The following is a 14338-nucleotide window of genomic DNA, read 5'->3' as shown; positions in this document are numbered from 1 at the left end:
TTTTTACGATCCCATATCCTTGGAAGTACGCGTTGTAAGCGTCGTAGATGGAACACTGTAGGGCTTCGATGCTAAAAGCCAACCCATTATTTTTTCTCGGACAGTTAATGACCTACCTTGTTTCATTTTCATTCTAGGATTGCCTTGAACTGAAATCCGTACGAGATGGCATACCATGGCATTTCAGACTAATGACTCGTATGCCGTTTTACCCATATTTATATTATAATATCTCCTTTGAAATTTTTAAACTATTTTAGGAACAAGAACAGCCCAATGTTACAACTAGCGTGCTACTGAATATACCGATCCAAATAAACATACATCCTTACTTCACTATTATCCAGTTTTGAAATTAGACACTTTTTTATGTCCGCCACTTGAGTCAAACTTCATTAAGCACCAACTGCGTTTCTGCAGCGAGTTAATGATACTCACAGAAGAAATATCACAAGTTTCCCCCTGTTTGAGATGTTTAGTAATGTCTTTTTTATTGTTTTCGTTAAGTTAAATTTTATATATATCGTTTAGTATTAAATCGTTTTGTAGTAAAGTCATTCTCTCTGATATTTATGTGAAGTTCACACAAGGCATTTGGCAACCTTAGGTAATACGATGATTCGGACTCCGTATTCATGTGATCCATTTTTTTTTCCACTTCTTCCACTTGTATCTCTCCAGAATCTGGCCATCCCATTTTTGATATTCCCATGATTTCAATACGTATTCTTTTTATCTCCTGTATTTCATTATGGATTTTTCTTGGCCGGTTTAAGCTCCCCATTTTACCTTTTGCCTTCTTTTTCTAATCTCTTTACCTACGGTTTTTGTTACAACGTTTAATAGTTTTATAGTTAGTTATTTCCAACGTTTCTCAGTATCATGATTCTATTAAGCACTATATTGCACCAGATTTCCATGTATGGCTATTCCGTTATGTGTTCCTATTCTTCTTTATTTCATGAGATTCAGCAGCTATATTTTGTGTGAACCAACAAATGATCAGATCCACAACATGCTCTTCTTTACCTTTTTCACATCTAGAATGTTTGTGGCGTCCTGTTTCTCCTTCTTGATATATAGTACATGTTGATTTATGTATATCCAGCTGTGTAAATAAAGTGAAGTTTTTTCTGTTGGTAAAATTTCTGTTGATTAAAAATTCCCTTTCTCATGGATATTTTGATAAAGTGAGAAAATGGTTCCTTAGAATTGTTTCTCTTTGCCTATTTATACATTCACCTAATAGGGAAGAACTTTCCTTCAGCGATGAAATCACATACCTCGGTGTATTGTTCAGCAGAACACTGTAAGGTGAATCTGCTATGTAAGCCACCCTGAAGACCCTGGAGATGGTAAGAAGGAGAATCGGTTAACACGTCCCCTGATCGAGTACAGAGCAAACAAATGAGCTATACTTAGTTATGACCTTTTACGTAAGCTGTGTTTTTCTAAAAGTTTGTAGCAGCATCTCTCTCCCTCTCTCTCTCTCTCTCTCTGTTTTTAGTTCGACCTTTCTTGTGGAGTATTGGGCGCTTATGCGTTTCTTGGCCAAAAGTGAAAGATTACTGACTGGCCTGGTTACGGTATCCTTTTCTTTGTTCTTTTTTGGATAATGTATGTACTAGTTCCTTCCATTCTTTCCTATTTCTTGTTGTTTTTTTTTTATTTTACCTCATCTTAGTCCAATTGTTTCGTGTTTTTCTAGCTATTGTCTTATCTTCGTCTCTTTTTTTTTCTCGGATTGCTGTTCAAGTACTTGTCTTGCTGTGTTTAGCATATATTGCTTCGAAATATTTCTTTTATTTCTGTATTTTTTTTCTAATTTTTTATTATATTTCGATCGTTTATCCTTTACTAATCTTTATGCTTTTGCTCTTAGATTTCGTATGACTACATATTCTATTCGTTGGTCGTTTTCTTCTGCTGATTTCTCTGATATGTTTGGCATCTCTTTTATATACTTTGTTTTCTCTTTGAAGTGCCCTTTCCTTTTCTTATCCTCCCTTTTTTTTAATTCAAAAGATACAATATTTCGGTCATGTAATGAGACATCCAGAGAGGTATAACCTTCTACACCTCATAATACAGGGTAATATCACCAGAAGGAGAGGCCAAGGCCGAAGAGGAACATCCTGGCTCCCGAGAATGGTATATTAGCGAGACCACCAATAATTATTCATTTTCATTTTCTCTTCTTTTCAATCTGATTGTTTCTTTTGCTGTATTTATCATTACTTCTTTAAAGTGCTTCCATGTTTCTTTGACCGACCTCTAGTTCGTTGTGTCATAATACAGTTTATTGTTAGTTTCTTAGTGAATCTATTTCTTTTACTTTCTTGTTTTAAGGCATCGGCATTGTTCATTCAGGTTAATTTTTTTTTGGCTAATTTCATTCTTAGTTTCCCTCTGACTAGCATGTGGTCTGACCCCACATCAGCTCCTCTTAAGCTATTGACGTCTTGCAACCAACTTTTTAATTTAGACTTAATTGATATGTGATCTATTTACTTTTTATACCTCTCTCCCGATAATTTCCATGTTCCATGTTCCTTATGTATCCGCTTATGTTTAAAGGTACTTCCACCTATTATAAGCTCTTTTTGCTGGCAAATTCGATTAATCTCTTTCCATTATCATTTTTCTTCCCTATACTCTCCTTTGCCATCACTTGTTCATGTCCTATATTATCTTTGCTTATTTTAGTCTTCGATTATTACTTTCAAATGTTGTCTATATTAATTGTAATAATTCTATTAAACGTTATGTGTAGTATATGTTGTTAATATTAATTGTATTTATTCTATTAAGCGTTGTTTGTAGTTGTTTGAAATACCAAACTGAACCTCTGCGCCAATGAAAGTGATGGGGTATTGTTTTCAAGCCTTAATAAATTTTTCTTTCCGAAGTCTTTCTAAATTTTTTGTCGCCATAATATTTTTTTATCAACATAATGATTTTTTTTTTCAGATGCCAACGGAGTGCATAACCAACCCTTTACAAAGGGAACTGGCGGATTCGATAATAAGGATGGTACCTTTGGACGAGATCAGAATTTTACTGGCATGTGGAGCTAAGGTATTTTATATATAATACATACTAAAAAAGATGGTTTATGTTCTATGACAATGATTTAGGTAAACGAGCCAGTGACACAAGGATTGATGCCCTTGCATTATGCCGTTTGGCAAAGGTACTACGAAGCAACTCAATTACTATTGACACGCGGAGGTGATGTGAATGCCACTGATGAATGTGGATATAGTCCTTTGCATTTATCAGCCGAACATGGGTAAGTAAAACTATTTTATAACGAAATTAAAGTTTAAGATAAGTGTACAAATATACTCAGAAAACTTTTTATATAATTAATGCCAACGAAAGTTTTGGAGAAATTTTGATAGAAACGAGATTAACATAAATTGCCTTAAAATAGAGTTACCAAAAAACGTTCAATCTTTTGAATTGAATTTATGTTGACAATTTTGAAATTCAAATAATTTGTGCTACAATGTGATGGTACTTATAAATTAAAAATTATTTTTCGCCTGTTTAGGCAGTTGCCCAGACGTCATATTATGTAGCAATTGACTAGACGCAACAAAATTAGCGCAGGTACCCTTTGGACAAACTGTACTATCGAGTTTACAAGAATGTGGACTAATGATGTGGCGATGACTATTCAGGGTCTGTGGGAGAGAGCCTTATATGTAGTCGGTCCCAATAATATGCCCAAGCATAGTCCTGACCCGCGTCCCCGAGGAAAAGGGTTATAAAGCATCTTTTATGACGAAACCATATCAAGACCTAACGATACAAGACTGTTGATGAAAAATCGAAGACGCATAGGTACATCCCAATCTACACAATCAAACTGAACTATTACAATGCTTACTTGCCCCTTACAAAGCATTTAGGGCTACTCATTCCAAGGCATATCAAAAAATTGGAGAGGTTCCCTTCAAAATAGAGAACATCGCAAATTTCACGAACTCTAAAACTTAGGTTGATCAACTGCTTAATATTCCCAATACTGACGTACGGATGTAAATATTGAACCCTACGACAAGCGGAAAGAAGGAAGATAGACGCCACAAAAGTGTTATGTGGGAAAAAAATATTACGAATATCTTGGAACGACCATAGGGCAAATAATTTAATTTTAAATAAGCTAAAGGTCAGCAAACGGCTCTCTAACAAAGTCCATCTACAACATTTTATAAGATCAGGCACAGTAAATATAAAAAGACGTATTATCCAAAAAGGTAGAAGGCAGATAAATCGACCAAATTACAGGCATGTGTAAAAGAGACATGCATAAGCTTAAAGAAACCAGAGACAGAGATTTTTGGAGACTGAAAAACACGACGTCACGATGATTACTGCACTGCATCCGGAGGGGTCAAGACTGAAGAGAAAGAGACAGATCTTTCAAAACCACTAGAGGCCTGCAAACGAACTTCCAGTATAATAAGATAGCATCGGCAGATCTTACTGCTGCTAAGAGAAGAGTTAATATAGCCTTGATACAAGAGCTCTGAGTTTACAAGTGTCCCAATGCCCAATATAGGAGGTATATTGGAGGTATATAATGGAAAAATGGACTAATTATCGGTTGAACAAACTACTTCAATTAATTAATATAACCGTGGTTACAACTCACGTGGCTAGAACTGTCAAACAATGGCATGTGTCAGACCATCGCCACATCTGTTTTGAAATAACGGATAATAAGCCTATCAAGAAAACATATAATAACCCTTGTAAAAAAGATCAGGCTATTGTTGCAAAGCTCTGACTGAATCGTTCAAGCCACTGAGATGAAAAAAAGAGAATCATGGAGAAGGCGTTACGGGAAAATAAAAGAGACTACAAAAATGTCAGATTCATAAAGTTATCTTAAAGGACCCTCAGATAAGTATACCCTCGATTCAAAGGGGTCAAATAAGTATACTCAAAATGGTGACGAAACCCTATAAGAAGGGTTTTTAGGGTGCATTTTTTAAGTCATAAACAAAACTGAAACCAGTAGACACATGGCAGCAGACTGGAATGCCCACCATTACTTCTAGTTCTAGGAAAATATGTCGTGTGGCAAAAAAAGTGGTAAACCAGGACAAAATCAAATGAGCATTAAACTCGTTTAAATTTTACAGTAGTTAAAAAATCTATTGTACAAAAGTTATGTATATGAATCTACAGGCTTACTTAAGACTGCCGTACATACCAAAATATCTGCAAAATTTATATAAATGTGCTGCCAATGTCATTACGAGACCGTTCTTACATTGTTTCCGGCCAGACGGCAGAATAGCAAGCTTTATTAATGAAATTGTAAGCAGTAAGGTTATAAAATGTAAAGAAAAATGTAAAGAGGTAGAAGATTTGCAAATGAAGCATAAAAATAGAGAACTACACAGAAAGGTTAAAGAAGTAGCTGGAATATGGAAACCCAAACACTTATCGATTGCAACAAACAAGAAAAACCAAATGGAATTAGACCCTGAAAAACAGGAAGAAATATGGGAGCAATATCTTAAAGATTTGTTTGCAGATCAGAGAACAGAAGAGAACCCACAAATAGATACAGATGAAAAATTAAACATTCTCACCGAAGAAGTTTTGCAGGCAATAAAAGACGCAAAGAACAACAAGGCACCCGGCGAAGACCTAATAACAACCGAATATTTTAAACACCTAAGTGATAATGCTGTCAGGAAATTAACATACCTCTGCAACATTATATTATGAACATAGCATAATACCGCATGACTGGTAACATCCACATATATAGCTCTTCCTAAAAAACAAAAAGCAAGGAAATGTGAAGACCGTGGAACTGTATTCCTAATTAGTTATGCCGCTAAGATTTTAATGCAAATAATTTATAACCGAATTCACAATAAGTGTGAAGAATACCTGAGTCGTTCTCAATATGGTTTTAGAAAGGGTACAAGCACTAGAGAAGCAATTATGAGATTGACACTGATGGCAGAAAGGTATCTTGAGGTTCAAAAACGGCCGTATGTGTGCTTTGTCGATTATAGAAAGGCCTTCGACCACATCAAACACAGAAAATTGATTGAGGTGCTAAAAGAATTAGGGTTGGACGGACACGACATAGCGATTATAAGTAATACATACTGGAACCATACAGGATGCGTTCGAAAAGAGAACAGAAACACCAAGTACATCAACATAGAACGAGGAGTGCGTCAAGGGTGCATTTTATCCCCCCTATTATGTAATGTATATGCCGAACATATAATTAGAGCTTCTCTTGAAGATCGCCCTGAAGGTGCCAGAGCCAATGGAATCATCATTAACAATATAAGATATGCCGATGGCACCGTAGTATTAGCAGAAACAGAAGACCAACTAAAAATATTGATGAACATATTATCAAAAGAAAGTCACAGACTTGGCTTGGAGACATTAACTTTTCCAAAACCAAAATTCTGGTATTCCATAAAAACCCCCATGAACAAGTTACACCTAACATACAAATAAATGGTATCACCCTTCAGACTTCCCAAAGCTTCATATACCTGGACAGAGAACTAAATAGTCAACTAGACCACTCAAAAGAAATTAGAAGACGCAATGAAATAGCAACATCTGGTTTCATGAATATGCGAAAAATGCTCTGTAACCTCAAGCTATCAGTCTCAATAAGATTGAGAACACTAAAGTGTTATGTGTGGTCACTATTACTATATTACTGTGAGACCTGGACATTAAAACAGTATGACGTCAACAAATTAAATTAATTTGAAATGTGGATGTACCGCCGAATGCTAAGAATAAGCTGGGCCAGAAGAACTACGAATGAAGAAGTACTGAGAGCAATGAACACACGCCCTCATCTGGTCAATACTATCAAAATTAGAAAGACGTCATATCTAGGACACATAATGCGCCATAGGGAATTTGAGCAGCTCCAAGTAATATTAGAAGGTAAGATTGATGGTAAAAGGGGCATAGGACAAAAGAAAACATTTTGGCTACGAAACATCAGAGATTGGACCCACACAAGAGGAAATTAATTAATTCATCAAGCCCAGAACAGAGAGAAATTTGCCATATGCCCAAAAATATTCAATCGAAAAAGATCTTTTGTATATATCCTAGCAAATTTTCTACGTTTCATTAAAATGCGTTTTGTGTTGTTCAATGGGTAATGATACTTTCCATTTTGATCCGTAGAACAGTAACAGTTCTTTATATAACCTTTCTCGCATCATTTTCAAACTTGTTTTGCACTGCTAGGTACCTGCAATTCTTTCCCCAATACTTTTTTCATTAATTTGTTTGTCAGGGATAAGACATTTTCTGGTATTTAGATACGCTTCTTCTCAATTATATTGTTCTTTTCTCGTGTTTTTTTAACTAATATATAATGTTACCTTACATAAATTTAACTTAAATTTTCCTTTCTTCAATACGTTTTATTGAATTTCCTGCCAATTAATTAAGTATAGGTGCTTGCACAAACCATACATACTAAAATTCATCTTAAAGATGCAGTAGCAGTAAACAAACCAACACACGTTATCAACATTATGAATATTACGAGGAGCACTCCCAAATCACGATTTACAATGTATAAACGTACATAATATCCACCTCATAAACTATATAAATAGACATCGTATACGAAACTCAGCATACCATATCATTTAGTAGTCCTTGTACGCGGAAGAATTGCTATAACTTAATTGGACCACTGTTGTTCTAGCGATAATATTTTAGCCAGGGCGTGCGTCAGGGAATTACAGTGCTTGAATTTATTCATTTATATTTATAATAAATGTTATCATTTATATTTTATGATCAGGAGAATAACAAAGATAAAATTAAATTAATAAATGTTAGAATGAGGTTTTCCAACAACATAATATGCGAATTCGTTATTGTAATGCATTGAATTAATAAAATTAAATTAAATATGTAAAAATTGTTTTAAAATTAAATGTAATATCTAATGGCGGTTTCTCACCAAACGGACAAAATAAAAACAAAACACAAACTCGTATCCAATAAAACAAAATAGCAACTTTTCACAAACTTTACTAAAGACTGGCGTGTTTTGAAACAGTTCGTTTTGTTTTTCGAGTCCCGAGTTTTTGAAACTCGAGTCTGTTTAGTGGAAACGGTCAGTTGTGTTTATTAATGGACTACCTCACCTCTGACGTTACAATGGGCGGGGCTTCGAAAACCTTTCTAAACATTTCTACACTAAATACAAGATAGAGCTGCAGTAAGTATAAATAAACCGTCAACAGTATTATTGTTACGAGGGGCACTCCCACATCATGATTTTAACGATGTATAAACCTATATTTTTCTGTATTATGAAATACATATGAAAATATGAAGTAGACATCGTAGCATAAGTCGTTCACAGGAATAACAGAACTGAAAATAACTGAATAAACATGTTAGAATGAGGTTTTCCAACAACATAATAACGTGAATCCGTTATTGTAATGCACGGAATTAAAATACAATTACATTAAATGTGTAAAAATGTTTTAAAATTAAACGTAATATTTAAGGTTGAAACGGAGTTGCCACTCGTGAACTGAGCTCTTAATGGCACTCCATTCGTTGGTTTAAGGAAAACGAAATTTCAAAGAAAAAACCTATGCAAAGGTCAGAAAAATCTTGTCAAAAATAAAAACATTCAACATATCTGAGTAATAAATAAAACAAAAAACTCAAAGTGTAACTTGGGTAATATTTTACTCAGAATCTACCTCGAGTGCCCGTGAATACCTTCTTTTTTCTTTACCCATTTCATCTACAATATGCTTACAATAGTGTATAGGTTATTCCACGAATATACGACTGTTTTGGATTATTGCGACAACGAATATTTTACTGTGCAAGTAGAAGTATGAAAGTAAATTGGTCTACGATCTAGTTTTAGTATGATAAACTAAAATTATTTCAGTTAATAGATGTTCAGATAGACACAAATTTTATTGAAATATAATCGGAAAATAATAAAAATTTTTACGCTAACGCTCCTACAAATAAATACAATGACGTCTATGAAGCCAAATGTGTTCATCAGACATTTGGGTTGGTTTTCGGCGAAATGTAAACACCAAAGAGGCGTGCCGGGTTTGTTTGATATTACACTATTTTATTACTTTATTAGGTACTACAACTGTAATAAAAAGAAATATACTATTTTTTATAAAAATGAAAAGAAATTGGCAGAACGATGGTTCAGAAACCAGAAAAAGAATTTAATATTTCACTTTGTTAGTTTTAAATATTTGTTTGATTTGAGTGGATGTACTCTTAAAAGTTCCGAAAGTAACGGCCCGCTATTGATAGGTAAAGTACCGAATCGTTTCAGATATTAAAAAGTAACGAAAATTTACATGCGTTTCATATATCGCCGACTGATTTTTAGTTTTAAAAAATGTCCGTATAGAGGTGTCCGGTGAAGAGAGGTGTCCGTTAAGAAAGAGTTTAATGTAGTGTATTTGTTTTTTGAAGCCAAAAATGTCGAGACGTGTTTTAGATGTAGACAACTTTATATTTAATGTACTTTCTTATTTTGCTGCTGAGAAAACCAACGGGGACCCTCTGCGAGCAGTTCAGTCCGTACATAAACGTGTATGTGATACACTCTGTATTAGTGAAACAAAACTAAAGTCGGTTTTGCAAAAAGCAAAAAAAAGTGGACAAAGTGAACAAAATGTCGCATAATATAAATCTCTTGCATAATAAAGGTTGCAAATTTGAAACCCGCGAAAGACAATATATAAAATGCGCGAAAAGAAAAAAATTAGAGAATAAGTAAGTTTTTTGGCGTTTTTAATACTAATTGAATATTCGACTAAATAAATTACACTATTTAATCACTTAAGTATTGTTACACTTACACTTTACACTTTTACATTACATTACATTACACTTAAACCAACTTGTATACAATACTAAACTCAATGATAGTAATTATATACTTCAAAATCTGAATTACAACTTCTGTTCTATAAACTATCAACTCTATGTTTATATCATGACTTCATATTTAAATCTAAGGTTTATATCTGTCATAACAGTATTTTAAAAATGGGGAGAATTTACTATTGTACAATTCAGCACATTGGACCAGTTAAATCGATACCTTAAACCGAATTTAAAACAGTCGTATATTCGTGGAATGGAGTATATTTTTTTTATGTTTATTCACAATAGTCAAAAGCTCGACTTTTAGAACTGAATTGTCAAAACTTTTGATCGCAGCCACTTTTGAATATCCGCTTTCTTCAACTCGGTTGTCGATATTTATTAAACGGGGAGTATATAACGAATATATTAAGATAGAAAAAAACATGGCGACTACCAAAATGGCACTACACAGGATCTTGATTATATAGAACGTATAGTTACGTACGAGATATCATAAGGCACTATGAATGAAAATAAATTTACTATAGACAAATTTTGATTTATTGACTTAAGGAAGGCCTCTGGCTGAGTTCAAAATAAACAACTGATCGAAACCTAACATGCGACATAGCAAATGAAAAGGGACGATATAACGAATCTATTAAGATATGTAATTGATTTTCTATCTTAATATATTCGTTATATCCTTCCCTTTCATTTTCTATATCGCGTGATAGGATTTGATCAGTTGTTTATTTTGTACTTCTCCAAGTGCACCTTATTTTTTTTAATACAAAATTTTCGTTTATGAAAACATTTTAAGTTAAGGTATATCTGTATTTAAATTTACGAAATTTATGTAAAATAAGATTTCAATTTCTGGTAACATTTGTAATCTGGATCACGTGAGTTTTATTGTTTTTCAAATAAAAACTGAAAACATAATAATAAGTTACTTCTTTTGAGGCGAACTAACACACAATTTACTTTAAAAATAAGTGTATTTGATGTTTTGATTTCGATCGTTTAGGTGTCAAAACAACGTTGCAATTACTGCTTTATTATTTTTGTCAAACCATAAGTTTCTTTTTATTTTACAGTAGTGAAGCTAATTTTGAATTTCCTTGAAAATAATACTAACATTGTATATTTTATCTTCGTTGTTCATAGTAAACAAATCTTTAATTGTACATACTGTTTTATTAATTTGATAGGAAATATGAAAGCAAAACCGCACGCCTATGGAGTCTTACGTAGCATAGCCTGGTTTTGTTTACTTTTACTGCACGTCGAATTTGAATGAGGGTATGGTTTGTGGGTGCTTGGCTCTCTGTGTATCTTTAGTTCTCGTGATCCCATCTATTGGTCGGTAGCCGAAATTTGTAAAATCATGAATAAAGATCTCTACGTACAATTTGTAGGCAAAATATCTCATTTTCGCATAGACGTATAATTATTATTAACGTTAATAAATATACGTCTATGATTTCAAATGAAATGGTCACTCAGAAGCCTTTGGCTTTTAGGTCACGATTTTACTATAGAGAAAAAGTAATACATCTTCACTTCAAAAAATTATTATTATTTTCAGAGGACGCGAATCTCTGAACGAAACATGCCCAGGATGTATTATGTGTAAATTAAAAGTAGTGTTTTGTTTTATATATTATATTAATATTTTATACATTAATATCCCGGATAAATTTTCAGATACACTGAAGTAGTTCGTCTTCTCTTAGCATCCGGTTCCAAAGTAGACTATAGAGAAAACACCGACGAAGAATTTCCCAGAACTACTAAATGTGATGAACCCTTAAGACTTGCAATCCGTAACAAGCACATGGACATCGCTAGGATGTTACTAGAACACGGAGCAGATCCCAACAAAAGATACTTTTTTGGATCTGAGATTAACTTGGTGACTGATCTAGAGTTTTTGCAATTGCTGTTAACTTTTGGAGCTAATCCGGATAGCAGAGATAGGTCTGGTTTGACGCCGCTGATGAAAGCAGTTCGACAACCTCAGGTAAGTGTTTTCTTGTTTGTGCTTCTTTAAATTTTCTGGTAACGTCTTTTATAAAATTATTACTTTAGACTTGTTAATCATTTAGGTAGGTGGTGAAATAATCCTTCTTCTTACACAAACCTTCTGAATTTTGACAGTTTTCTTATCTTTATTATTTATGGCTTCTGGACAAACTATTTAAGACTCATGAAAACTGTGTTTTTTTTTTAATTTAAACACTCCAGTTCCAGCCTAACTACATATTATGTTAAATAATCATAAAAACGAATTAGGGAAATGTGCAAATTCGTGAAAATACAGTTTAATAATAATACAAGTTAAAGAAAAAAAGATAATAGACCCAAATAACTTATTGTTCGGTCAGCCAAGGCAGCCATCAAGACTTAATTCCACTAAGAGCTTTATGTACTACACCAAATCAATCTCAAATCAATGTCCAATTCGGAGACATTTATGGAATTAATTTTCATCACTAAGGCAGAGCTGGCAGCAGGGTATGAGTTGCCGTAACGTTCCCGGAGAGCTTTAAAAAAATTAAAACTGGCACGACACGATGTAAAACAGAATTTAAAAATATATAGTTACACAGATGCCAACAGATGTGCCTGCAGAAATGTCGCTTAAGATCAATACAGCACAAGACGAGATCACTCGCTGTAACTAAAGATATGTCCAAAGATCAGAGAATATTCCAATATTTTGGCTCAGAATTGGAATACATAACCAGACAGATAGCGACGACTTTATCAATCCGATTTAATTGCTGGCGACAATCTAGCTAAACCGATTCCCGAGTAAAATGTGATGCTTAAAACGGATACGTCTAGTAGCTGTTTTAATATTCCTCCTCCTCAGTCCTAATCCCTTTTGGGATGCGGTGACACCATCAGGCCTTTACAGTTTTTTCACGATTTTCCTTCATCCTTCCCTTTACTGGGCTAGTTGTTCGGCTTCATGTAACCCTTGGTTAATCAATATTTTTGTTTGATCTACCCAACGGCTTTGAAATCTTCCCCTAGGTCTCTTTCCTTCAACTCTACCCTCTACTATCAGTTTTTCCATTATACCTGTTCTTCTAGCAATGTGTCCAAAATACTGCAAATATCTCTGTTGTAAATAATTGATGGATTCGACCGTTACTTCATGGAAATTCATTTTATGTAACAATAAAACACTGAAAACTTTGTTTTCAAAACTTCCACAAAATTTATTTTAAACTCTTATCACTACAGCTGTTTCGGCTGATTGCCTTTCTCAAGTTATCTGATTTTGGCATGCGTTTACACTTTATAGTCTCTAATGATATAAGTTGAGGAGGGGAGAACTGTTTGTCTCAAGTTGGTCTTTCACAATTATATCTGTGTTTTTTAATTTGCTGATTTCCATAGATTCTAACAAATATAGCTTATCTAACTGATTCGATACATTCATGATGGTGTAGTCACGGGAATATAATCAAGTGGTTTCCGCTTGCCTGTCTGATCGCAGTTTCACGGCCGGTTGAATCATTATGTGATATCCGCCGGTGAGTATCTGTCATTAAGCCAACAGTAGAAATCATTCCGCTATAGCCTTAATGAAGTAAGGTCATAGCCACTGCCCCATGCCATGTCCTCAGTTGGTCCACGGGTGCTTATTTGGTAAAACCTTATTCACACCTATCCTACATATCTGTAGGACATTTCCCTATCAGCCAGTGGGACGCGCCGTGTCGGGGTTGAGGACTCCCCCGCCCGTCCGTCTTCCGCGAAGTACAGAAGAGTCCCTACTTAATTCAGAACTTCTCCTCCGCGCAAGCTGGGACGGACACGTTTTAATATTACCGTAACAATAATATACATATCAATGGAAAGTAGTCCAATGTATTTATGGAATAATTTGTAGAACTTTTTATTGCTCGTGTTATTTGCAGTGGTTTATTTACTAATTTTTTACACTAAACCCAGTCATGTGATTATTTATTGATGTCCCTAAATTTATCGCCTTCAATGAACTAATATTAAAATTAGAATGCACAAACTAGATCCAACACCACGTGCATATTTAAATTTATAATTTGGCCATGTAAATACATTAATTTTTATGTTTTAAACAAAATGGATGGGGGCTGTTATAACCAAGAAATCTATCCCTGTTTCTGTGAAGCTGAGATGTTTAATATTTACTGGGTTAGGGGTCTTGATGTTTGTTAATTAAACTGCCAAATTAATTTTTGACTTTTGTGTAATAATTTTCAATATTTCATAAGAGTAGCAGGATATTATTTATTTTTTATTCTATCTCCCTCTCTCTCTCTCTCTCTCTCTCTTTAATCCTGATCCTCCGGAGGGAGTGTGGTGGTCATCGGTATGTCCTGTATTGTCCGTCTCCAAAAATGTTTGTTTTTGGTCATTTCTTTTA

General features: G+C 34.1%; 1 protein-coding gene across 2 annotated transcripts in view; it reads left to right on the top strand.

Moving 5' to 3' along the window:
- The window catches only part of LOC140435542 (uncharacterized), a 52503-nt gene that overhangs the window by 17383 nt on the left and 20782 nt on the right, over positions 1-14338 (top strand). For both annotated transcript variants that reach the window (XM_072524288.1, XM_072524287.1), the window contains exons 2-4: positions 2971-3078; positions 3138-3292; positions 11623-11938. In XM_072524288.1, coding sequence (XP_072380389.1) covers positions 2971-3078; positions 3138-3292; positions 11623-11938 — 579 coding nt within the window. The remainder of the gene's footprint in view (positions 1-2970; positions 3079-3137; positions 3293-11622; positions 11939-14338) is intronic.

This window comes from Diabrotica undecimpunctata, chromosome 3, assembly GCF_040954645.1.
Source record: "Diabrotica undecimpunctata isolate CICGRU chromosome 3, icDiaUnde3, whole genome shotgun sequence".
NCBI classification, from domain to species: Eukaryota; Metazoa; Arthropoda; class Insecta; order Coleoptera; family Chrysomelidae; genus Diabrotica; species Diabrotica undecimpunctata.
This window is presented reverse-complemented; position numbering and strand designations above follow the sequence as displayed.